The sequence below is a fragment of the Cyanistes caeruleus genome, unplaced genomic scaffold, assembly GCF_971803275.1.
Source record: "Cyanistes caeruleus unplaced genomic scaffold, bCyaCae1.hap1.1 HAP1_SCAFFOLD_78, whole genome shotgun sequence".
NCBI classification, from domain to species: Eukaryota; Metazoa; Chordata; class Aves; order Passeriformes; family Paridae; genus Cyanistes; species Cyanistes caeruleus.
The window spans coordinates 13,564-38,509 of record NW_028255889.1 but is presented as its reverse complement, the minus strand read 5'-3'; the positions used below and the strand labels follow the sequence as shown (position 1 = coordinate 38,509).

Genomic DNA, 24,946 nt, shown 5'->3' with positions numbered 1-24,946 from the left:
GTCATGTTCTGTCCCATGAGATGCTCTTGATGGTTCCCTCCTTGGTTTTGCCTGCTGACATTGCTGGTCATGTTCTGTCCCATGAGATGCTCTTGATGGTTCCCTCTTTTCCTGGGCATGGCACTGGAGGAGGTCCAGGCCCAGGTGATGCCACTGAAGGAAATGTGCCCTCAGACCAGGGACGCTCAACACAGACTCCCCCAGCCCCTCAGTGCCCTGCCGCTGGTCACAGCAGCCCCTGCCTGGCTCCTGCCTGCCCACACCATGGTCAGCCCCGCCTGCTCCTGGACATGGAGCTCAGTCGGGGCTGGTGCTGTGTGGGCTTTGCTGGTGGTACCAGCCAGACACTGGGGTGACAGCTCCATCTCTTTATTGGAACAGAAGAGCTGTGTCAGGCCCTGCCCTGGCAGGAGGGACCCACCTTCAGTCCAGGCCACAGAGCAGGGAGGGTCCCTTCAGGGACACAGGGCCTTGCTTTGGGTGGTGGCAGCATCTGCACAGCAGCAAGCTGGTAATGCAGCTGTGACAGGGACATCACGTATGGGCATGGAGATGTGAAATGTGTGGTGCAGGTGTCCCTGAGGGAGGTGTTTGGCCTTTCCTGTGAAGCTGCAGAGGGGAACCTGTTGAGAGAGGAGATGGCTGAGGCCCCAGCTGCAGCTGGCACACAGGGACCCTCTTGCACACTGGGAGATTCTCACTGTGCTCACAGTTTCCCTCTGAAGACTAAGAGCTGAATGTGGATGGGCTTAGCAACTGGTCTGCAGCCAAACAATTGAGGGAGCAAAAGAAGAAATAGAGAAAATACAAGTTTATCCATAGCAAGGAAGAAAGCAAGGCCGTTAGCATGGAAACCAATAAAAAGGTGCATAAGGGGTATTTGCAGTGGTAATAAATGGAATTGGTTCGTGCTAACTAAATTGGAACTGTTATTAAAGTTATTATTAGAAACAATCAAGAATCGGTGTTACAAATCAGATGTACCCCTTTGCAGATGTTACATGTCAAAATTGAGGTACAGGATGTAGTTTAGAAGATAAATGATGTCTCAGGACCAAAATGGCCTTGAGATGGACCAAAATTAGACCAAATTTAGGCATTGGGCCTAAAGATTAGTAAATATAAGGCTAATTAGTAGACTAAGATAACACAAGGCTTAGTAGGCACGCGCAAACCTATAAGGTTATCCAAAGGACAATGAGGAAGAGGAGAAGCCTTCGCCAAAAGACCACCAAAAGAAGACTGAAGACCTCCTAACAACAAGTGAGGCATGTGCCATGAATAAAAATGATGTAAAGTCAGAAAAATCAGAAATAGGAGGAAACTTACAGGAAACATTAATGAATATGTATAAGCATACAGTATATGAGTTTAGCTTGAAGTGCTTTGTTTTGAAGGTGAGGCAGGGTGGGAAGCCTCCGTACCCTGGTGGGTTTTGCTTATGCTTTAATCATACTTAACTACTAGTAGACTATATATATAAATTTTAATTTTTTATTAAACTGTATTATTTTACTAAACTGCATTCTTTTATACCACATTACTATTCAGTTTGGTAAATTGTATTAATTTTTAATTAAACTGCCATTAAGCCAAGGGACCTAGTTGTCAAAATTCTAATTCCATTTATAACAATATTTTAACAAAGAAGTTGTACAATGTTGTACAAAGTTGTACAATACCAATGTTGTTGTACAATGTTGTACAACAACATTGGTATTTAACAACCATGACACAATATGAGCTATATTAACAAAGAAGGCACCTTACGGTGACAACATTCTACTGTTCAAACTGTAATCATCTTTGTGTACTGATCAGGAGGTCAGGATTTACTCTTTACCATCCTGATGCTGAATGTCTCTGTAGGCAGTCTGGTCACAGGGAAGAATGAATCCCTTGCAGGCTGCCCCTGTTTGGACAACCTGCTCCTCACCCCGAGCCTCAGCATGTCTGACATCGCCCACCTGGGACTGACATCCTAAAACATTGATGACATTTCTCTTTATAATTTTTCCTTATAACTAAAATCTAATTAATTAATAAAAATAAAATTTTATTTTTTATAATAATATTATTCTGTGTTTTTAGAACCTAATTTTTATATTTATATGAAAGAATTGATACACTTTCAGGAACAAAAAACATTATTGGTCCTTGGTTCAAAGTACCACAATTCCCTTCATTAATTAATTGATCACTATTTCTCCCTCAATATGCTAATTACACCTATTTTTAGTCCTTTGATCATATTTTTTAATGATTTTCTCCCACAGGGCAAAAGGAGCCACTTTGGGGTCTATGGAGACTTTTCTGGGGAACATTTGGGGCAGTTTTGTGTCTGGAGAGGGAATTTACAGACAACCTGGGGGTCTGGAGGACACTTGGGGAGCCGGGTGGGCACATGGAGGGGCACTTAGGGATTCTGTGGGACAATTCGGGGTCCGGGGGAGCACTTGGGGGTCCAGGGGAGTGCTTGGAAGTCAGGGAGGGGAATCTGGGGACACTTCGGGCCCTTGGGCGGCACTTGGGGGGCTGTAACGAGGAATCTATGGGTCGCGGGGGATGATGGGAGTTGTAGGCGCCGGTATAGTATGGTTTCATGGTGCCACGGAGCATCACGGGAGTTATAGGCGCAGCTCCAAAAGGTTCCGGTGAGGCGCGGGGCATGACGGGAGATGGAGTCATGGCTGGAATAGCGCTCTGTGGGCGCCGCGGAGCATGATGGGAGCTGTAGTCCCGGAAGTGGCTCGGAAGGCGCGTTTGGCGGTGTGGGGAAGCACTTGGAGAGCACTTCTGCGTCCGAGCCGTGGCTGCAGGTCCTCGGGGCGAATGTATACGGCTCGTGAGCACCTGGGGAGAACCTGGGGAGCTGTAACCGGGCTCTTTGGGGCACGGGGCACAGCAGGAGGTTTGGGCGCGGAACTGTGTTCTGGGATGATGGGAGATGAATTCCCAGCAGTGTCTGGAAGGGGCATCTGTGGGGTCGGGAGAACTCAGGGGTCCAGAGATGCTTTGGGGGGTCCTGAACGAGCGCTGAGGGTGCATTCAGGGATCCTGGAGGTTTTGTGGGAGACTTATGGGACCTATGGGGGGCGATCCCGGGGTTCTGGGGAGTGCAGGGCATATTTCCAGTTCCTCACAACCTGATCTCAATTGCCCCCTGCAGTCTCCTACTCACTGCCAGGACGATCCCAGTATGATCCCAGTATGATGTCAGTACACAGCCAGTGCAATCTCAGCCAGTGCCAGGATGATCCCAGTACAAACCAGTCCCTGCCAGCGCTGCCACTCCTGGGATCCCCCAGCCCTCTCTGTGTTCCCCCCTCCCACATCTCCCCAGAGGAGCCCCAAGGGATGACAGTCCCCAGCCAGGGTCCCCAGCCAGCCCCAGTTTTGGGGGATCTGCAGCCCCCAATTTTCCCAGTTTCCCTCTCCTTTTCCCCAGGCCGGGTTCCCCCGCCCCCAGCGGGTGGGAGCAGCGGAGAGCCCCGCTCTGCCCATCCCAACCTGTCCCGGCTCCATCCCCGCTCCTGCCGTGGGCTGTGAGGGGTTCGGGAATGGGGCACCGAGGGTGTCACTGCTCCTGGGGGAGGAGGGGGAGGGATGGAAGAGGAAGGATGAAGGAGAGGAAGACAGGATGGAAGTAGGAGAAGGGAGTGGTGTTAGGGAGGAGGTGGAGGAAGGAGGACGAGGCAGAGCAGGAGGAACAAAGGAGGATCAGGGAAAGGAGAAGGAACCACAAGGTCCAGCACTCCCTGAATTCACAGCTCCCACCCGTGGGATCATCACCCCGCATCCCACAGCTGACAGGGGAGGGGGAGCTTGGCCCTGATCTCCTGGAGGGTTCCTGGGTTGGGTTTTTTTGTGGGTGATGTTTGAAGAATGAAGAACTCCAAAGCTGTATGCAAAATGCCCCTTGGGGGAACATTGGGGGGTCCTGGTGGCAGCTGCTGGCAGAGGCAGCCTGGAGGAGCAGAGCCCTGTGTCCCCCAGGACCCCAAAGTGGGGAGCCCAGAGAGGAGGAGCTCTGCAATTTGTTGGACCCTCAACAGCCTGGAGAGGGGCAGGGGGAACTCCTTGGACCCCCTGCACCCCAAAGCAGAGAATAAGGGGAGAAGGGACTCTGAAGCCCCAAAATCCTCCAGCATCCCTAAGTGCTGAGATGGAAACAGGTAACTTCTCGGATTCCTGGCACTCCCAGCAGCCTGGGGAGGGCAGGGACCGAGTAGATTGGGGACCCCCAGTGCAAGCGTGACCTCCAGGAGCTGGGATGGGACGGAAACACTGAACACCAAAGGGGAAAGACCAGAGATGGGGAACTTCTGGGAGGCATTTTCAGGGCTGAATCTGGGTGTTTGGGGGTTTTTATGGACTGCAGATGCCCGGTGACTTCTAGAGATGAACATGGGCAGAAGGAACCCCAATCGTATTTTTCCCCAAGCCAGGATTTCCCATTCCCAAACCTTGGCCAGATGGAAGAGGAGGCTGTGAGGAAGAGGAAGATGCCCTGGGACACCCAGGCAGGTGAGGAGGAAGTCAGTGCCCCTTTCCCCCTCTCTGCTGCTCCATCTCCCAGCCCAGCCTGGCCCCCAGCTGCAGGACAACCCCGCTGCCGACACCGTCCTGCTGTGGATGCACTGGGGGGATCTCCTTCCCCTTCCCTCTGGCACGGAGGCAAATCCCATCCTCTCCTTGAACTTCCTCCCCCAGACAAGGAGCTGAGGATGGAGACCAGGGAGGAAAAATCCCTGCAGCAGAACCTCATGGAAGAGGCCGTTTTGACCAGCTCCACAGCACAGGAACCCAATGGGGAGGAAAAGCCCCAGAGATCCCACAGGAGGAGTGGCTCCAAACCCATCCCAGGGTGGTCTGTGCAGGGAAGGTGGCTGGAGATCCAGCCGGGGCTCTGAGCTGGTGGTCCACGAGCAGCTTCAGGATGGGGCGAAGCGCTACAAGTGCTTGGAGTGTGGGAAGAGCTTCAGCTGGAGCAGCAAAATGATCCGCCACCAGATGATCCACACTGGGGAATGGGCCTATGAGTGTGGGAAATGTGGGAAGGGCTTCAGCTGCAACTCCGAATTCATCCGTCACCAGCGCATCCACACTGGGGAGAGGCCCTACGAGTGTCCCGAGTGTGGGAAGAGGTTTCAGAGGAGCTCTCATCTCCTCGTGCACCAGCGGATTCACACAGATGAGAAGCCCTTCTGCTGCCCTGACTGTGGGGAGGGCTTCAAGCACAATTCCACCCTTGTCAGGCACCAGCAGATCCACACTGGGGAGAGGCCCTACGAGTGTCCCCAGTGTGGGAAGAGCTTCAGAAACAGCTCCTACCTGACCATCCACCAGAGGACCCACACTGGGGAACGGCCCTATGAGTGTGGGGAATGTGGGATGACCTTCAGCCAGAGGTCCCAACTGACCATTCACCAGATGATCCACACTGGGGAGAGGCCCTACGAATGTCTCCAGTGTGGGAAGAGGTTTCGCATCAGCTCCACTCTCCTCGTGCACCAGCGGATTCACACAGAGGAGAGGCCCTTCCGCTGCCCTGACTGCGGGAAGGGCTTCAAGCGAAACTCCCACCTCATCTCCCACCGGCGCAGCCACAGCGGGGAGAGGCTCTACAAATGTCCCCAGTGTGGGGAGAGCTTCACCCAGAGCTCTAACTTGACCAGACACCAACAGAGGCACCACTAAGGGAAGCCCTGCGAGTGCCCCAAGTGCAGGAAGAGCTTCATGTGCTGCTCCAGCTCCATCCCCTATGGGAGGACCCACGTTGGGCAGAGCCCTGATGACCCACGTTCCCACTGATCTGTGTTAGGAAGACACTGGGCTGGTGATCATTTTAGTTTGGTTTCAATTATCTTTTGCTTCATCTTCATCCTTGTAAAACAGACAAAATTGGGGTAAAAATCAACAAATTCATCAAAAGCATCTTAAACCTCACTTTTTACTAGTGTTTCAAGGTAATCTGGGATTTAGGGAGAAACTTGGGGGTTGTGGAGCTATTTGGTGGAGTTGTCTCCATTTCTTGGCACTCAAAGGGATGAGAGGGTTTGATCTGCCACCTCTAAACCACTCCAAAATTATACAATTCCACAGCCTCTAAGGGTGTGATGCCTTAAGTTTTAGCTTTCATGTTTTTCATAGTCTGCACTGTCTAGGTTTATAGTTTTGAACTTCATATTAAGTGTTGGTGAGCTCTCTTCACAGAGTAGGTAGACAAAACAATTCCTTTTCTAGCTTGATACTAAGGGCAGTCATTACAAGTTTCAGGCCCAAAAGCATAAACAAGGGTGGACTAAAGGAAGAAAACAAGAAGGATGGGACTTCACCATCTGAAGCTGTAATTGGACAATGAACCCAAATATGCAGATGGACCTAAGCTTACAAAAATGTGAGACCTTACAATCAGTTGTTCATCCATTTTTGTGGCCATTTTTGGTTGATCTTGGGTGTAGCCCTGGCCAGGCTCTTGTATACCCAAGGTATATCCTTTAAGGCCTTTTAATAAACTTTATTCTTACCTCTGTGCAGCCTCTGTTCTAGGTCAGCCTTCTGAAGGCATCAGGTGGAATGGGGTTGGAAGGGGACTGGGCGAAGTGGGATGCAAATCAGGTGGGGTGAGATGGGCATTGGGTGGGGCAGGATGGGTGGGATAGGGATTGGGAGGTATGAAATGGGCAAAATAGGGGTTGGGAAGGAGGTCTTGATGTCCAGCAGAGATGAGATGGGTTGGGGTTGGGATTGGGGAGGTGGGGTGGGGTCTGGAATGAGACAGCCAAAGTTTGGGGATGGTGAAGGGAGGGGGAGCCCATTACTGAGTGAGCTTTTGTGTGAGGTGCCCCTGCCCAGGGAGGCAAAGATTTGGTTTCAAATGAACATGATTAAAGTGAGAAGTGTGGGCAAGAGGGAATTCCATCCCTCTGCCTTGGAGTATGGGCCCTGTGAGCCCAGGAAGAAACTCCACCCTGGACCCCTCATGGGATGGCAACCTAGGGGTTTCTGATTGGCTTTGGGCCCCTGGTGTTTGTCCCTTGCCGTGTTCCCGGTGGTCCCTGACCTTGAACTCCACCCTGATTCTCCAAACCCATCTCCCTGCCTCTGTTCGGGGCTGTCTCTGGATCTGAGTTTGTTCCTCTGCTGAATAAATGTTTTCCTGAGCATAATCCCGTCTTGTTGGTGTCCCATGCCAGTTCCTGGTAACTATAGCCTCCCTGGACATGAACCTGCGGCCCTGGAATGCAAAACCCTGCAAAATTAAGACCTTCCCCAGACCTCCAAAATCCCCAAATTCCCTAAAATTCACCCAAAACTCCCCAAATTCCCTTAATTTCCCTATAATGCTCTTTTTGTCCCCCTCTGCTGCCTCTGCAGATGGTGTCTTGGGGACAACTCCAGGAATTTAGAGGGGGTCTCTCCTCCTCTGCCACCCCCCAAAAACCCAGCACTTTTGTGAAAAAAAATCCCAACAATCCCTTGGATTCAAGGGGGTGTTCCCCCATTTTGTATGCATTTTGGGGGGGTTCCCCCCTAATTTGTCAGTGTTTTTGGCCATTTTTTTGTGGTTTTGGCATTTTTCAAAGTGAGCTTTTTTGGGGGGGGTTCCCCCAATTTTTTGGAGGTGGGTGCCTCAATTTTTTTCTGGGGGTTCACCCCCTCCCCCAATATTTCCTCCATTCCCCTCCCCCCTTTTTGGTGATTTTGGGGGAGAGGGTTGCAATTTTGGGGGGATTTTGGGGAAGGGTTGCTGTTTTTTGGGGGGTGTTCCCAGGTTTTGGAGTGGAATTGAGGAATTTGGTGGTTTGGGGGAAAACTTTGGAACTCCTGGGGGGAATTTCGGGGTTTTAGGGCAGGAATTTAAGGATTTTTTTTGTAACATTTGGGTGTTCGGGGGGAAATTTGGGGTTTTGGGGAGAACTTTGGGTTTTTTAGGGGGAGGATTTGGGGTTTGGGGTAAAAAAACTGGGGTTTTGGGGTGGAAAATTTGGTGGGATTGGGGGGAAAATTTTGGGGGGAGAATTTGAGTCTTGTGAGGATGTGGGACTTTTGGGAGAGTATAGGGGTTTTGGGGGTATTTGGAAGGAATTTTTGGATTTTTGGGGAGGAATTTGGTAGTTTTGGGGGGAAAATTCAGGGGTGCTGGCAGAGTTCTGATTTTGGGAAGGGGATTTGGGGAGGATTTTTTGGGTTTTGGGGGAATCTCCACTGATGGGGAGGAGTCCTGATCACAGTGAGGAGGGGCATTTTGGGGAGGCCTGAATTTGGGGAGGGGTCTCAGGGAGGATTCCTAATTTTGGGGTGGGATGTGGGGGGATTTTCCAGTGATGGGGAGGTTTCTTGGGGGTGGGATTTTGGGAGGAGTCTCATTGGGGGACCATCCTGAGCTGGAAGCAGGGGGGACGTTGGGAGTGGAATTTGGGGAGTGTAAGAAATGGAAATAATTTGTGCTAACAAAATTGTAACTATTTGGAAAGTTATTACTAGAAGCAATCAGGGGAATTGGTGTTGCAAGGCAGATGGACCCCTTTACAGATATTACATGTTAAAATTAAGATACCGGATGTAGTTTTGAGATAAGTAATGTCCCAAGAGAAAATTGACCATGAGATGGACAAAATTGGAATGACTTCAGGCACAGGCCTGAAAATTATGAAGTGTAAGACTAATTAGTGGAACACAATGCTTACTTACATAACACAATGCTTAGTACGCACACAAAACCTGCAAGGTTATCTGGAGGACAACAAGGATGAATGTAAGCCTTTGTCCAAAGACCACCAAAAGAAGACTGAAGAACCCCTAACAAAATGTGAAACATGCACCGTGAAGAACAGTGATGTAAAATTAAAGAATTGGAAATAGGAAGAGACTTACAGGAAACATGAATGAATATGTATAAGCATACAGTATATAAGTTTAGTTTGAATTGCTTTGTTTTATATGTGAGGTAGGGTGAGAAGTCCTCCCCATAACCCATTCAGTTTTGCTAGTGCTTTAATCATTCTTAATTATTGGCAAGCTATATTCATAGCTATATATCTATATATATATCTGTATGATATATATATATATCTGTATGTGTGGGTGTGTGTGCATATACGTGTGTATATATATATATATATATGAATATATTCACTAAATTGTACTATTTTGCTAAATTGTATTCCTTTACATCAAATTGCTATTCAATCCACTAAATTGTACTCTTTTATTTAATTGTTTTCTTGTATTCAATTCACTAAATTGTATCATTTTTTTTTCTTATTATTAAACTGCTGTTAACCCAATAGACCTAGTCATCCAAATTTCAATTTCATTTATGACACTGCCCTTGGGTGAGTTACATCCACAGCGAGAGGGAGGAGGAGATGATCCCACCCATGGCTGCTGCTGGGTCCAGACATTTGGTGATATAAAGCTGAGCCAGAGCTTCAGCATCTCTCCCAAAATCACAGAATCACAGAATGCCTTGCCTTGGAAGAGACCTTAAAGTTCACCTCATTCCACCACTTGCCATGGGCAGGGACACCTTCCACTATCCCAGGCTGCTCCAAGCCCCGTCCAACCTGGCCTTGGACACTTCCAGGGATCCAGGGGCAGCCATGGATTCTCTGGGCAAGCTCTGATCTCTGCCCAGGTGAGCAGGGTCAGGACCCAAGGGAACAGCTGGAGCTGGGCCGGAGCAGGGCTGGGGATCAGCAAAAGCTTCTTCCCCCACAGGGGGCTGGGGCAGTGCCCAGGCTCCCCAGGGAATGGGCATGGCCCCGAGGCTGCCGCAGCTCCAGGAGCCTTTGGCCAGCGCTGCCAGGGATGCACAGGCTGCGATTGTTGGGGTGTCTGTGCAGGGCCGGGGGCTGCACTCCATGATCCCAATGGGTCCCAGATCCCAGCTCAGCCCCTTGTGCAGCTCTCACCCTTTGGCTCAGCCTTTGTGTCCCCTGGAGGCGCTGGCAGAGCTGATGGGGTGGGGCAGGAGCGGGGCAGCCCCAGCGTTCCCCTGGCAGTGACACCACAGCCATGGCAGCCCCAGCGTTCCCCTGGCAGTGACACCACAGCCATGGCAGCCCCAGCGTTCCCCTGGCAGTGACACCACAGCCATGGCAGCCCCAGCGTTCCCTCCCTGGAGATGCTCCAAGGGAAGCGTCCAGAGCTGCATCCAGTCAGTGGAACTGAGCGGCCACTGAGCACCCCCAGCCTGGGCTGCTGTGGATTCCTCTTCAGACAGCTCAGGGAAGGTCCCCTTGGCCACCCACACAGTGCCACAGACCAGTGTCACACACAGTTACAGAGCTCTGCCCAGAGCTGACAGCAGGAATCAATTAAAAAAAAAAAAATTAAAAAATTAAAACCACCAAAAAAAACAAGAAAAAGAGGACTCCTCCCAGCAGATCCTTTCCATCCTTCAGTTTTCACGTCTGCATGTGCACAAGACCTGGGGCTGCAAAAAATGAGGCTTCATTGGCACATTTGCAGGAAAAACAGGTTTAGGGCAGGTTATCAGCAGAACTGTTCTCAGCTGGGTGAAAAAGGCCCCTTTGACAGCTGCAGGGCCATTGAAAATGCAGATCCTTAGGCCATGGGGGAGAAAAGGGCTCTGAATTCCCCTCCCTTGACACACAAACCCTGCTCCCAAGCTGCTCCCCACACAGGATTCTACTGGAAGACTGTGGAAAGCTGAGAGTTGACTTTGGCTTCTCCATGTTCCGTGTCCTAAAGCTGCCTGGGAGAAGAAATTTAGGGTCAACTCCACTGGCACAATCCCTCCTGGCCCAGGGCACAGCCCCAGGAAGGTCTTTGCTCCTCGCTCGGCCCTCCCTGAGGAGGCTGGCAGGGCTTGCAGTTTTATGGCATTTGTCCTTGCTGCCCCTCATGTCCCACTACCCCACAAAGAGCCCCGAGCCACCCGTGAGGGACAGGCCCTGCTGGGCCAGGCCTGGGCTCAGGGCTTGGCCTTTCTGCTTCCTCCAACCCAGCCAGGGCTGGCTCAGCATTGCAGTTCCCTGTGCTGTGCCCCAGGCTCGCTCGGCCCCTGCTGGAAAGGGACCTGAGGTACCTCGATCCCCTCGGGCAGTGCATGGGAGAAAACAACTAGCTTCCCAGGAGGGGGGAAACAAACTTTTACTTGCAAAATTTAGAGAATGAAGTACTTGGGAAATCATAAAGTGACATGGAATTACAGTAAAGCACTTCACAGAGCACTGACTAAGCAAACTCTAATCCATCCAACTTCAAGTTATACTGATTTGGAGAAAAGGAATTCAAGAGAAGAGAGAGGGACAGAGATCCACAGTCAGCCTTGGATCCAGCGCCATCTCAGCTGCTGTGAGCTCCGGGGCTGTGGCACATGTCAGTGTCTGTAAGAGACGCTTTCGGGGTGTGGACGTTCCGGGACACGGCAGAGACCTCTATAATCGAGTTAGATGTCAGTAGTTTATTTCAGGGTGTGGGAGAGAGAGAGAACCTGCTAGGAGCCAGCAGATGAAGCTCAAAGCAGGCTCAGAGGGAACAATACAGAAGGGAGTAAAATATGAATACCTGAGTTCAAGACTTAAGATAGCTAAGAAAGAGAGTAACAGAACAGAAGTGAGAGAGCTGGGAAAAGAGCATAAAGAAGAGAAGTAAAAAGAGCAGGAAAAAGAGCGTAGAAAAAGTGAGGCAAGAGAGACAAGAGAGCGTAGCAAGAGAGCGAGCTCTCCTTTACAGTTGCTTATATAACCTATACATTGAATATTTTATTCCTTCACTAACCAATCTTTCTAAGTATACTAATACAGTAACATTTGTGTGTGACCTGTAGAAATCGCTGCTTTTGCATATTTTTAGTTATCTCAGGGTCCTTCAGACCTTTCCTTATAAGGCTGGGAAGAGGGGTCTTAGCTTAGTTTTACTGGGGGAAAGAATGTGTTCTGGCATACCAGACCGGCTTCTTTCAATTATTCAAACTGTTCTTTCATTTGTATTTCTTCCTTAGCCTTTCTGGCTAAGGAGTCATATTTATAATTTCTTTCTAATTCTACCTTCCCAACAAGTGTCACACCCGTGTCACAGCCTCACCTGCTGTGGTTCCTCTCCCAGGTGGGGTTTTTGGGGTGCCAGGGGCTTGGCAGCCACTTTGGGGCTGGAGCAGAGGCTGCAGTGGCTGGGCTAGGGCAGAGACTGCACCACCCATTCAGAACTTGTTCTGCCCCCCAAACACACACTGGAGATGTCTGGGACCATTCATCATTTCTCTGCTCTCCAGCACCAAGGCAACGCACTCTGGCTGCAGCTCTGAGCTCATGCCCATGGCAACTACCCCTGACAATGGGGCTCCATGGAGCTGCTCTCAGGAACCCCCCAAGAGCTGGGGAGTGCCCCAGAACTGCCTCAGAAATGTGGGATACCCCAAAATCTCTTCAGGAATGTGGAATATCCAAAAACTCACTCAGTAACGGACACACCTTCCCTTCATCATTCCCAAACTTTGGCTGTCTCATTGCAGGCCCCACCCCATATCCCCAATCCCAACCCCAACCCATCCCATCCCTGCTGGACATCAAGACCCCCTTCCCAAGCCTGATTTCCCCCATTTCACACCTCCCAAACTCCATCACACCTATCCTGCCCCACCCAATGCCCATGTCACACCCCTGATCTGCATCCCACTTGGCCCAATCCCCTTCCAACTCCATTCCACCTGATGCCTTCAGAAGGCTGACCTAGAACAGAGGCTAGACAGAGTTAAGAATAAAGTTTATTAAAAGGCCTTAAAGGATACACCTTAGGCAGTACAAGAGCCTTCCCAGGGCTACACCCCAAATGGACCAAAAATGGTCAAAAAAACCCAAAAACAAACAACTCATCACGAGGTCTCACATTTTTGTAAGTTGAGGTCCATCTGCATATTTGGGTTCATGGTCCAATTATAGCTTCAGATGATGAAGTCCTGTCCTTGTTTTCTCTCTTCAGTCCACCCGTGTTTATGCTTTTGAGCCTGCAACTTGTAATGATTGTCCTGGGTGTCAAGCTAGAAAAGGAATTGTTTTGTCTACCTACTCTGTGAAGAGAGCTCACTAACACTTAATATGAAGTTCAAAACTACAAACCTAGACAGTGCAAAATATGAAAAATTTAAAAGCTAAAACTTAAGGCATCACACCCGGAGGGATTGTGGAATCCAATAGTTTTGAGTGGCACTGTGCAGTTTTCAGTGGCATTGAGTGGTTCTGAGGTGACAGATAAAACTCTCGTTGCTTTGAGTGCCAAAAAATGGAGAAAACTCCACCAAATAGCTCCACAACCCCCAAGTATTTCCCTGAATACCAGATTACCTTGAAGCACTAGTAAAATGTGAGGCTCTAGATGCCTTTGATGAATTTATAGACTTTTACCCCAAATTTGTCTGTTTTAAAGGGATAAAGATGAATCAAAAGATAATCGGAACAAAACAAAAGGACCACCAGCCCAGTGTCTTCCTAACACAGATCACTGGGAACGTGGGTCATCAGGGCTCTGCCCAACGTGGGTCCTCCCATGGGGGATGGAGCTGGAGCAGCACATGAAGCTCTTCCTGCACTTAGGGCACTCGCAGGGCTTCCCTTAGTGGTGCCTCTGTTGGTGTCTGGTCAAGTTAGAGCTCTGGGTGAAGCTCTTCCCACACTGGGGACATTTGTAGAGCCTCTCCCCGCTGTGGCTGCGCCGGTGGGAGATGAGGTGGGAGTTTCGCTTGAAGCCCTTCCCGCAGTCAGGGCAGTGGAAGGGCCTCTCCTCTGTGTGAATCCGCTGGTGCACGAGGAGAGTGGAGCTGGTGCGAAACCTCTCCCCACACTGGAGACATTCATAGGGCCTCTCCCCAGTGTAGGTCATCTGGTGAATGGTCAGTTGGGACCTCTGGCTGAAGGTCATCCCACATTCCCCACACTCATAGGGCTGTTCCCCAGTGTGGGTCCTCTGGTGGATGGTCAGGTAGGAGCTGTTTCTGAAGCTCTTCCCACACTGGGGACACTCATAGGGCCTCTCCCCAGTGTGGATCCGCTGGTGCCTGACAAGGGTGGAATTGTGCTTGAAGCCCTCCCCACAGTCAGGGCAGCGGAAGGGCTTCTCATCTGTGTGAATCCGCTGGTGCACGAGGAGATGAGAGCTCCTCTGAAACCTCTTCCCACACTCGGGACACTCGTAGGGCCTCTCCCCAGTGTGGATGCGCTGGTGACAGATGAGTTGGGAGTTGCAGCTGAAGCCCTTCCCACATTTCCCACACTCATAGGGCCATTCCCCAGTGTGGATCATCTGGTGGCGGATCAGTTTGCTGCTCGAGCTGAAGCTCTTCCCACACTCCAAGCGCTTGTAGGGCTTCTCCCCATCCTGAAGCTGCTCATGGACCACCAGCTCAGAGCCCCGGCTGGATCTCTGGTCACCTTCCCGGCACAGGGTGGGTCTTTCCTCCTCAGAGCACCCTGGGATGGGTTTGGAGCCCCTCCTGCGGGATCTCTGGGGCTTTTCCTCCCCATTGGATTTCTGCGCTGTGGAGCTGCTCAAATCAGCCTCTTCCACGAGGTTCTGCCATGGGGATTTGTCCTCCCTGGTCTCCATCCTCAGCTCCTTGTCTGGGGGAGGAAGGACAAGGAGAGGATGGGATTTGCCTCCGTGCCAGAGGGAAGGGGAAGGAGATCCCCCCAGTGCATCCCCAGCAGGACGGCGTCAGCAGCGGGGTTGTCCTGCAGCCGGGGCCATGCTGGGCTGGGAGATGGAGCAGGAGAGAGGGGGAAAGGGGCACTGACTTCCTCCTCACCTGCCTGGGTGTTCTGGGGCATCTTCCTCTTCCTCACAGCCTCCTTCTCCATCCAGACAAGGTCTGGGATTGGGAAATCCTGGTATGGGTAAAACAGGGGAAGAGTACATTGACTTTGAATGTCTCTCGCTCCAAGACCATCTCTAGAAGTCACCGGTCATCTGGGGCCCATAAAAACCCCCAAACACCAAAATTCAGCCCTGAAATTGCCTCCCAGGAGTTCCCCATCTCTGGTCTCTCCCCTTTGGTGTTCAGGGGTTCCTCCCTGTCTCAGCTGCTGGGGGTTACGCTTGCACTCAGGTTCCCCTGTCTGCTCAGTCCCTGCCCTTTTCAGGCTACTGGGAGTGCCAGGAATCCAAAATTTTCCCCTGTTTCCATCTCATCATTTAGGGATGATGGGGCTTTTTGGATTCCCATGGCCCCTTCTCCCCTGATGCTCTGCTTTGGAGTGCAGGGGGTCCAAGGATTCCCCCCTGCCCCTCTCCAGGCTGTTGAGGGTCCTGTGAATTTGTGGTTCCTTCTTCTTTCTATGATCTTCCTTTGTCCCTCCTCTTCCATCCCTCCCCCTCCTCCCCCAGGAGCAGTGACAACCTCAGTGACCCATTCCCAAACCCCTCACAGCCCACGGCAGGAGCGGGGATGGAGCCGGGACAGGTCGGGATGGGCAGCGCGGGGCTCTCCGCTGCTCTCACCCGCTGGGAGATTGGGAAAATTGGGGGCAGCAGATCCAACCTGGGACTGGCTGGGGACCCTGGCTGGGGACTGCCAACCCTTGAGGCTCCTCTGGGGAGATGCGGGAGGGGGGAACACAGAGAGGGCTGGGGGATCCCAGGAGTGGCAGCACTGGCAGGGACTGATTTGTACTGGAATCATCCTGGGATCGTCCTGGCAGTGGCTGAGATTGCACTGGCTGTGTACTGACATCATACTGGGATGATACTGGGAGCAGCTGGGACCATGCCAGGAGAGACTGTGATCACACTGAGGGAGACAGATCTTACTGGGATCATACTGGGAAGATACTGGCAGTGAGTAGGAGGCTGCAGGGGGCAATTGAGACCAGGTTGGGGGCAAATGTGATATACTGGGAGTGAATGGGATCATGCTGAGGCTGACTGGGAGAGTTGAGATCAAATGGGATCATGCTGGAAGGAACTGGGAGAAACTGGGAATATGCCCTGCACTCCCCAGAACCCCATTATCGCCCCCCATATGTCCCATAAGTGTGCCCCAAACCCTCCAAGATCCCCGAGTGTCCACTCAGCACCCGTTCAGGACCCTCCAAAGCGTCCCCGGATCCCTGAATGCTCCCGACCCCACAGATGCCCCTTCCAGACATGGCTGGGAATTCATCTCCCATCATCCCAGAACACGGTTCCACGCCCAAACCACCTGCCGTGTCCCCCGCCCAAAAGAGCCCGGTTAGAGCTCCCCAGGTTCCCCCCAGGTGCTCCCGAGCCGTATACATTCGCCCCGAGGAACTGCAGCCACGGCTCGGACGCAGAAGTGCTCTCCAAGTGCTTCCCCACACCGCCAAACGCGCCTTCCGAGCCACTTCCGGGACTACAGCTCCCATCATGCTCCGCGGCGCCCATAGAGCGCTATTTCTGCCATGACTCCATCTCCCGTCATGCCCCACGCCCCACCGGAATCCCCTGGAGATGCGCCTATAACTCCCGTGATGCTCCGCGGCCCCATTAAACCGTATTATACCGGCGCCTACAACTCCCATCATCCCCCGCGGCCCATAGATTCCCTGTTACAGCCCCCCAGGTACTCGCCCGGACCCCGAAGTGTCCCCAGATTCCCCTCCCTGACTTCCAAGCGCCCCCCTGGACCCCCAAGTGCTCCCCCAGGCCCCGAATTGTCCCACAGAATCCCTAAGTGCCCACCTGGCTCCCCCAGGTGTCCTCCAGACCACCGAGTTCTCTCTAAATTCCCTCCCCAGACACAAAACTGCCACAAATGTTCCTCAGAAAAGTTTCCATGGACCCCAAAGTGGTCCCTTTTACCCTGTCTGAGAAAATTATTAAAAAATATGATCAAAGGACTAAAAATAGGTGTAATTAGCATAAGGAGGGAGAAATAGTGATCAATTAATTAATGAAGGGAATTGTGGTACTTTGACCAAGGAATGATAAGGTTTTTAGTTGCTAAAAATGTATCAATTCTTTTATGTAAATATAAAAATTAGGTTCTAAAAATACAGAACAATATTATTATAAAAAAATAAAATTTTATTTTTATTAAGTAATTAGATTTTAATGATAAAGAAAAATTATAAAGAGAAATGTTATCAATGTTTTGGGACGTCAGTCCCAGGTGGGCCATGTCAGACATGCTGAGGCTCGGGGTGAGGAGCAGGTTGTCCAAACAGGGGCAGCCTGCAAGGGATTCATTCTTCCCTGTGACCAGACTGCCTACAGAGACATTCAGCATCAGGATGATAAAGAGTAAATCACGACCTTCTGATCAGTACACAAAGATGTTTTACAGTTTGAACAGTAGAATGTTGTCACTGTAAGGTGCCTTCTTTGTTAATATAGCTCATATTGTGTCATGTTTTTTAAATACCAATGTTGTTGTACCAGCTTTCTTTGCTAAAATATTGTTATAAATGAAATTAGAATTTTGACAACTAGGTCCCTTGGCTTAATGGCAGTTTAATTAAAAATGAATACAATTTACTAAACTGAATAATAGTGTGGTGTAAAAGAATGCAGTTTAGTAAAATAATACAGTTTAATAAAAAAATAAAATTTATATATATAATCTACTAGTAATTAAGTATGATTAAAGCATAAGCAAAACCCACCAGGGTACGGAGGCTTCCCACCCTGCCTCACCTTCCAAACAAAGCACTTCAAGCTAAACTCATATACTGTATGTTTATACATATTCATTAATGTTTCCTGTAAGTTTCCTCCTATTTCCGATTTTTCTGATTATACGTCACTTTTCTTCACGGCACATGCCTCACTTGTTGTTAGGAGGTCTTCAGTCTTCTTTTGGTGGTCTTTTGGTGAAGGCTTCTCTTCTTCCTCATTGTCCTTTGGATAACCTTACAGGTTTGCATGTGCATACTAAGCCTTGTGTTATGTTAGTCTACTAATTAGCCTTATATTTACTAATCCTTACGCCCAATGCCTAAATTTCTTCTGATTTTGGTCCATCTCAAGGCCATTTTGGTCTTGAGACACCATTTATCTTCTAAACTACATCCTGTACCTTAATTTTGACATGTAACATCTGCAAAGGGGTACATCTGCTTTGTAACACTGATTCTTGATTGTTTCTAATAATAACTTTAATAACAGTTACAATTTAGTTAGCACAAACCAGTTCCATTTATTACAACTGTAAATATGCCTTATGCACCTTTTTATTGGTTTCCATGCTAACGGCCTTGCTTTCTTCCTTGCTATGGATAAACTTGTATTTTCTCTATTTCTTCTTTTGCTACCTCAATTGTTTGGCCTGCAGACCAGTTGCTAAGCCCATCCACATTCAGCTCTTAGTCTTCAGAGGGAAACTTTGAGCACAGTGAGAATCTCCCAGTGTGCAAGAGGGTCCCTGTGTGCCAGCTGCAGCTGGGGCCTCAGCCATCTCCTCTCTCAACAGGTTCCCCTCTGCAGCTTCACAGGAAAGGCCAAACACCTCCCTCAGGGACACCTGCACCACACATTTCACATCTCCATGCCCATACGTGATGTCCCTGTCACAGCTGCATTACCAGCTTGCTGCTGTGCAAATGCTGCCACCACCCACAGCAAGGCCCTGTGTCCCTGAAGGGACCCGCCCTGCTCTGTGGCCTGGACTGAAGGTGGGTCCCTCCTGCCAGGGCAGGGCCTGACACAGCTCTTCTGTTCCAATAAAGAGATGGAGCTGTCACCCCAGTGTCTGGCTGGTACCACCAGCAAAGCCCACACAGCACCAGCCCCGACTGAGCTCCATGTCCAGGAGCAGGCGGGGCTGACCATGGTGTGGGCAGGCAGGAGCCAGGCAGGGGCTGCTGTGACCAGCGGCAGGGCACTGAGGGGCTGGGGGAGTCTGTGTTGAGTGTCCCTGGGCTGAGGGCACATTTCCTTCAGTGGCATCACCTGGGCCTGGACCTCCTCCAGTGCCATGCCCAGGAAAAGAGGGAACCATCAAGAGCATCTCATGGGACAGAACATGACCAGCAATGTCAGCAGGCAAAACCAAGGTTTTGTTTAGCAATGACCCTTTGATGAAGTCAAAGATTTACAATCAGTCCAGTACAGATTGGAGTACAGATGGGAGAACACTCAGGAGGTACAGCCAAGGCCATGAGGTCACAGCAGTCTCTGGGGTGACAGCAGGCTGAGGTGACAGCAGGCTCTGAGGTCACAGAGGTCCTAGAGCCCCGTGGTTGCACAGCACCACAAGGACCAAGCAGTCAGTCCTTGACCACGACTGTTGTGGCAGCAGCGGCGGCGGCAGCGGTGCTGACATTGGGACAGCGGTGTCAGGACAGTGGTGGCAGCAAGAGCTGCAGGACTGGCAGTGGGCAAGGCACCATGGCCTTTGCTCTGCGCCTCTTCCTCCTGCTCCTCCTGGCAGTGGCCCTGCCTGACAGGGCTGCCCAGGCTGCTCCTTGGCGAGCACGGCGAGCAGGTGAGCCCAGGGCCTGGCTTCCCTTTCCTGGGACAGCACTTCCTTCTCCCTGGGAAGCATTGGGGATGGTTTTCCCCAGGGCTTAAGGGAGGGCTTCCTCTGTGCGTGGGAGAGAGTCCCCAGAGCCCCTGGGCTGGTCCCGCTGCCCCACCAGGGATGTTGCATGGGGCCTGCAAAGAAGGTGGAGAGTGACCAGAGCCAGCCCAGAGCTCTCCAGGCCCCTCTGCAGCTTTGGCCATGTCCACTGACATCTGGCTGCCACGGCCTTTCCCAACCCCCTTGCAGTGCCCAGTTTCCTAAGGCAGAAGGGCGTCCCAGCACACCATGGAATGGTTCTGATCTGTGCTTCCTTCCAGATGAGGGTGGTAGGAAGGCTCCTCCAGCAGCTTGGCTTCATGAAGATTTTCTGCCTCTGGAGCCCCATGCAGGTATATTCTCACTGTCCCAGCAAGAAATAATCATTGATCACCTGTCATGAACCAGGTGACAGAAGATTCTGTGGCTGTTGAGTTACAGGTGTGTCTGCATCAAGGACATTTCAAGCTCCTTTTCTGGTTGCTGCACGCAAGCCCAGCTCCCATCACAGGGGTGAGTGGTGTGTCCTTGCTGATCCCACAGGCTTGAGCCCTGGTTCTGTGGGATCCATTCATCTGAAATGGAAATACTTTCTGTTAAGGTTCTCCTAGAGGGAGGAATAAACCCACAGAAGACAAGATGCTGAGTGAACTGGATAGACGCTATGGTGGGTCCATGTCCCTCAGCCTGCTCCTGACACTCAGCAGCCAGGGGCTTTCTCTGCACATCTGGACACGCCATGCCTGGCACAGTGGGAAGGGATCCATGGCAGCTTCACTGCCCCCTGCTGCTTTCATGTCCTGCAGGGCTGTTTCCCAGCCTGGCCTGGCTGCAGCTTCTCCCCAGCCTCTGCAGGAAGGCATTTGGCATCAGCTGACAGGGAGCCCAAACTGCAGCACAGGCCATGCACAGCCAGAGATCCCTTGCAATTTCCCAGTCTTGGGGTAGATGTGGAATGGCAGCTCTTTGGAGGAGGGAGGGCCCTGTCCTGGCTCCGAAGTTTTGATGGCTTCCTGAACCTTATTCATGACTTGGACAAGTACTGCCTTTTGAAGATGCCACCTTCCTGTTGGGGAACAGCCCCACCTGATCCAGCTGTGGCTCTTCTTTTCTCCAGAGATGAACCCAAAGGCTGTGCTGAAGGCAGCGTTTCCCGGAGGAAGCAGTGGCTCATGGGCAGCCTCTGCTGCAGGAAGGGAGGCCATGCCAGGCACAGTCCCAGGAGGTAATTGCTGTGCCCCTGGGCCTGAGCCCTGCTGAGGCTTGAGCTGTCATCTCTGTTGCTTGGCTGTGTGAGCACAGTGCAGAGGAATTATCCTGAGCAGGCTCAGGGCACTCGGCTACTGAGCAGTTCTGCTGAGGTCCCTCCATGGGAGACACATCCCAAAACCTGGCAGCAGCTTCAAGGAATGCCCATGGTGGGGAAAGGGCTGAGGGGAGGGTAAAGCTCCAGTGGGCCCTGAGAGGGCCTGGCTCTGTCCCCTTGGGCTGGGGGATCTGTCCCAGCTGAAGGACGGAGGGCAGGAGAGAGGGCAGGACGGAGGTAGGGATGTCTGTGGCACTGAATGCTGCAGTTTGGCCCAGGGCTTAATGGTTTCCTCTGTGGCAGGGAGAGCCCCTGGGCCCTGGGCTGGTGCTGCAATATCCCACCAGGGATATTGCACAGGGCCTGCAAAGAAGGTGGAGAGTGTCCAGAGCCAGTCCAGAGCTCCCCAGGCCCCTCTGCAGCTTTGGCCATGTCCACTGACATCTGGCTCCCTTGGCCATCCCCCAACCCCCTTGCAGTGCCCAGTTTCCTAAGGCAGAAGGGGGTCCCAGCACACCATGGAATGGTTCTGATCTGTGCTTCCTTCCAGATGAGGGTGGTAGGAAGGCTCCTCCAGCAGCTTGGTTTCATGAAGATTTTAAGCCTCTGGAGCCCCATGCAGGTATGTTCTCACTGTCCCAACAAGAAATAATCATTGACAACCTGTCACAAACCAGGTGACAGAAGCTTCTGTGGCTGTTGAGTTACAGGTGTGTCTGCATCAAGGACATTTCAAGCTCCTTTTCTGGTTGCTGCACGCAAGCCCAGCTCCCATCACAGGGGTGAGTGGTGTGTCCTTGCTGATCCCACAGGCTTGAGCCCTGGTTCTGTGGGATCCATTCATCTGAAATGGAAATACTTTCTGTTAAGGTTCTCCAAGAGGGAGGAACAAACCTACAGAGGATAGTAAGTCGCTGGAGACATCCAAACACATGGATAAGATGTTGAGTGAACTGGAGAGACGCCATAGTGAGCCCATGTCCCTCAGCCTTCTCCTGTGACTCAGCAGCTGGGGGCTTTCTCTTCACATCTGGACATGCTATGGCTGGCACAGCAGGAAGGGATCCATGTCAGCCTCGCTGTCCCACTGCTGCTTTCACGGCCTACAGGGCTGTTTCCCAGCCTGGCCTGGCTGCAGCTTCTCCCCAGTCCCTGCAGGAAGGCATTTGGCATCAGCTGACAGGGAGCCCAAACTGCAGCACAGGCCATGCAGAGCCAGAGATCCCTTGCAATTTCCCGGTCTTGGGCTAGATCAGGTGTAGGGGCTGTTTGGAGGAGGGAGGGCCCTGGCCAGCCCTAATAACCTGGCCTTTCTCCTGATCCTTAACCATGACTTTAACAAATATTGCCACTTGAATATGCCACCTCCTCAACGGGGAATGGTTCCATCTGATCCAGCTGTGGCTTTTCCTTCCTCCAGAGATGAACCTAAAGGCTGTGCTGAAGGTGCCATTTCCCGGAGGAAGCAGTGGCTCATGGGCAGCCTCTGCTGCAGGAAGGGAGGCCATGCCAGGCACAGCCCCAGGAGGTAATTGCTGTGCCTCTGGGCCTGAGCCCTGCTGAGGCTTGAGCTGTAAATCTCTGCTGCTTGGCAGTGCCTGCCTTTCAGGGATTTTGCACAGAGCATGGAAAAGGTGTTGAGAATGTCCAGAGCCAGTCCAGAGCTTTCCTCAGGCCCCTCTGTAGCTTTGGCCATGTCCATTGACATCTGGCTCCCACGGCCTTACGTGACCTCCTTACAGTGCCCAGTTCCCTAAGGCAGAAAGGGATCCCAGCACACCATGGAATGGTTCTGATCTGTTCTCCCTTCTAGATTGGGATGGTGACATGGAGCATCTGGAAGTGCTGGTAAATGGCGGTTTGAAGACCTTGCCAGATGCTGGAGGCAAGTTCTCAATGTCCCTTTCCGCACAGAACAATCCGTGTCAAGGTGGCAAGAGCTCACTCATGTGCCATTTCCTTCAAGAGTCTGAAGGCTGATGGATTCTGGAAACCTTGCCCTGCTCCCTTCTGGAGCCCTGAGTGATCCCACAGCATTGCTGTCAGTGGGAGGAAGGAGCATTTAGCTGTTAATCCTCTTCCTGTGTGCAATGCCAGTGTCTCCTTCCGTGTGCTCTGTGCAGCCACGGAGAAGAGCAGAGAGGGAAGGGCTGGGCTCAGGGCTGTCCCCTGGGGCTCTGCCTTGTGTGGCTCCTTTCTGGCCCCAGGGAACCTGAGATGCTCCTGCTCCAGCTGCCAAGCCCTGGCCCTGCTTGAGGCTCAGTTCAGAGCTGCTGGCAGCTCCAGGGAGTCCTTTCTCCCCTGACTGCCATGCAAGGGGCTCCTTCCATCCCACTGTGGGCCCACTGCAGGCATGTGGTCCCCCTGTCCTTGCTACTGAGTTGAAGGCAGAGATGAGGAAGTGCCTTGGAGGGCAGCAGTCACCTGGGTGTACTCACTGCCACTCCAGCCTGAAGAAGAATCTTCAGCAGTGTCACGGGAGTTGTTCTGTCCTGACTTTCTTTGCAGATGAACCTGATGATGAAGATGATCCGGACTCCCCATCCATATCAGTTACTGAGCCTGATGATGAGGAAGATTATGAGGGTAGGTCAAGGCCTTTCCCCCTGGGAGAGCCGCCAGCTCAGAGCCCAAGGCTCGGCCAGGGTGGCATTGCTGCAGGTGCCAGGACAGAGCCGTACATGGTTGTGCCCTCACCCTGCGTGATCCTCTCACTGCTCCTGTGGCTCAGTGCTGCCTGTGCAGATCAGCAGACATGACTGAAGCTTCTGTGGCTGTTGAGTTATAGGTGTGTCTGCAGGGAGGACTTTCCCAGCTCCTGAGATAAATTCTGCCAGCAAGCCCAGCTCCCATCACTGGGGTGTGTGGTGCCTCCCTGCTGATCCCACAGGCTGACCACTGGTTCTGTGGGATCCATTCCTGGGAAATGCAAATACTTTATATAATGGTCCCCTGAGAAAGAAGAACAAACCTATAGGAGATAGTAATGTAGCAATGGGGGAACTCAAATACCTGGACGTAATCCTGAATGATCTGGAGGGACACCATGGTGGGTCCATGTCCCTCAGCCTTCTCCTGACACTCAGCAGCCGGGGGCTTTCTCTGCACATCAGGACACGCCGTGTGCCCGGCACAGCAGGAAGGAATCCATGGCAGCCTTGCTGCCCCACTGCTGCTTTCATGGCCTGCAGGGCTGTTTCCCAGCCTGGCCTGGCTGCAGCTTCTCCCCAGCCTCTGCAGGAAAACATTTGGCATCAGGTGACAGGGAACCCAAACTGCACCATGGGCCACGCACACCTTGAGATCCCCTGAAAATTTCCAGTCTCAGGCTAGTTCAGGTTTAGGGTCTGTTTGGAAGAGGGGTGGCCCTGGAGCATTTCCAAAACCGTGGGCATTTTCCTGATCCTTATCCATGTCTTTGACAAGTATTGCCTGGAGAAGACCAGCACAGCACAGAGAAACTGGGTCATTCGAGCTCAGGGGGTTGAGCAGTCTTGTGCCAAGGGGTGGCAAGGTGCCTGCAGGCCCCAGCTCTGGGGGAAACAGAGAACGTCCTGGCTGTATCCAGCGTGCTGCCAGCTCAGCAGTGGAGCACAGCACAGGCTCACGCTGCCCATTGCTCCCACAGATGCAGCTGGCACCACAGCACATGCTCAGAAGATCTGGGAGAGCATGAGAAGAGTTTTCTACCAGGGAACAGATGGTTTGATTAAGTTAATGGCCATTGTGGCTGGTGGAGCAGTTTTCCTGATGATGTGCTGTGCCGGAATCTGGTATTGCCGGAAGGGAAAACAGTGAGTGTTTTGCAATCTCGGCCTCAAACAGCTTCTTGAAAGGCTGCTCATAGTCAGGAAACATTCCCAGTGAGGCTGCTGTGCACTTGTGGGTAATCAGTGGTTGCCCAAATAACTCTGCTGAGAGTTCTGCTGCTGCCCAGGCCTTTCATTGGCCTCTTAATTGCTGGGCCTTGTCCTGGGGAGCCCGCTGGGGCTGCAGCCAGTGCTGGCTCCCACTGAGGCTGCCTGGCCAAGAGCAGCCCCAGGAGCAGCGGGCAGAGGCAAAGCAAGGTGGGCAGGAGAAAGAGCGGGGATGAGATTGCCCTTGAAAGGCAGAGGTGCTCTGGGGCCCGCTCCTGGTCAGGGACCCTGCCCAGAGCC

General features: G+C 51.9%; 1 protein-coding gene across 1 annotated transcript in view; it reads right to left on the bottom strand.

The window, feature by feature from the left end:
• The window catches only part of LOC147646781 (uncharacterized), a 405,151-nt gene extending 381,314 nt beyond the window's left edge, over positions 1-23,837 (bottom strand). The window contains 2 exon segments of the mRNA XM_086872942.1: positions 13,633-14,103; positions 23,802-23,837. Of these exon segments, the coding sequence (XP_086729068.1) occupies positions 13,633-14,103; positions 23,802-23,837 (507 nt within the window).
• Between the last annotated feature and the right edge of the window lie 1,109 nt (positions 23,838-24,946).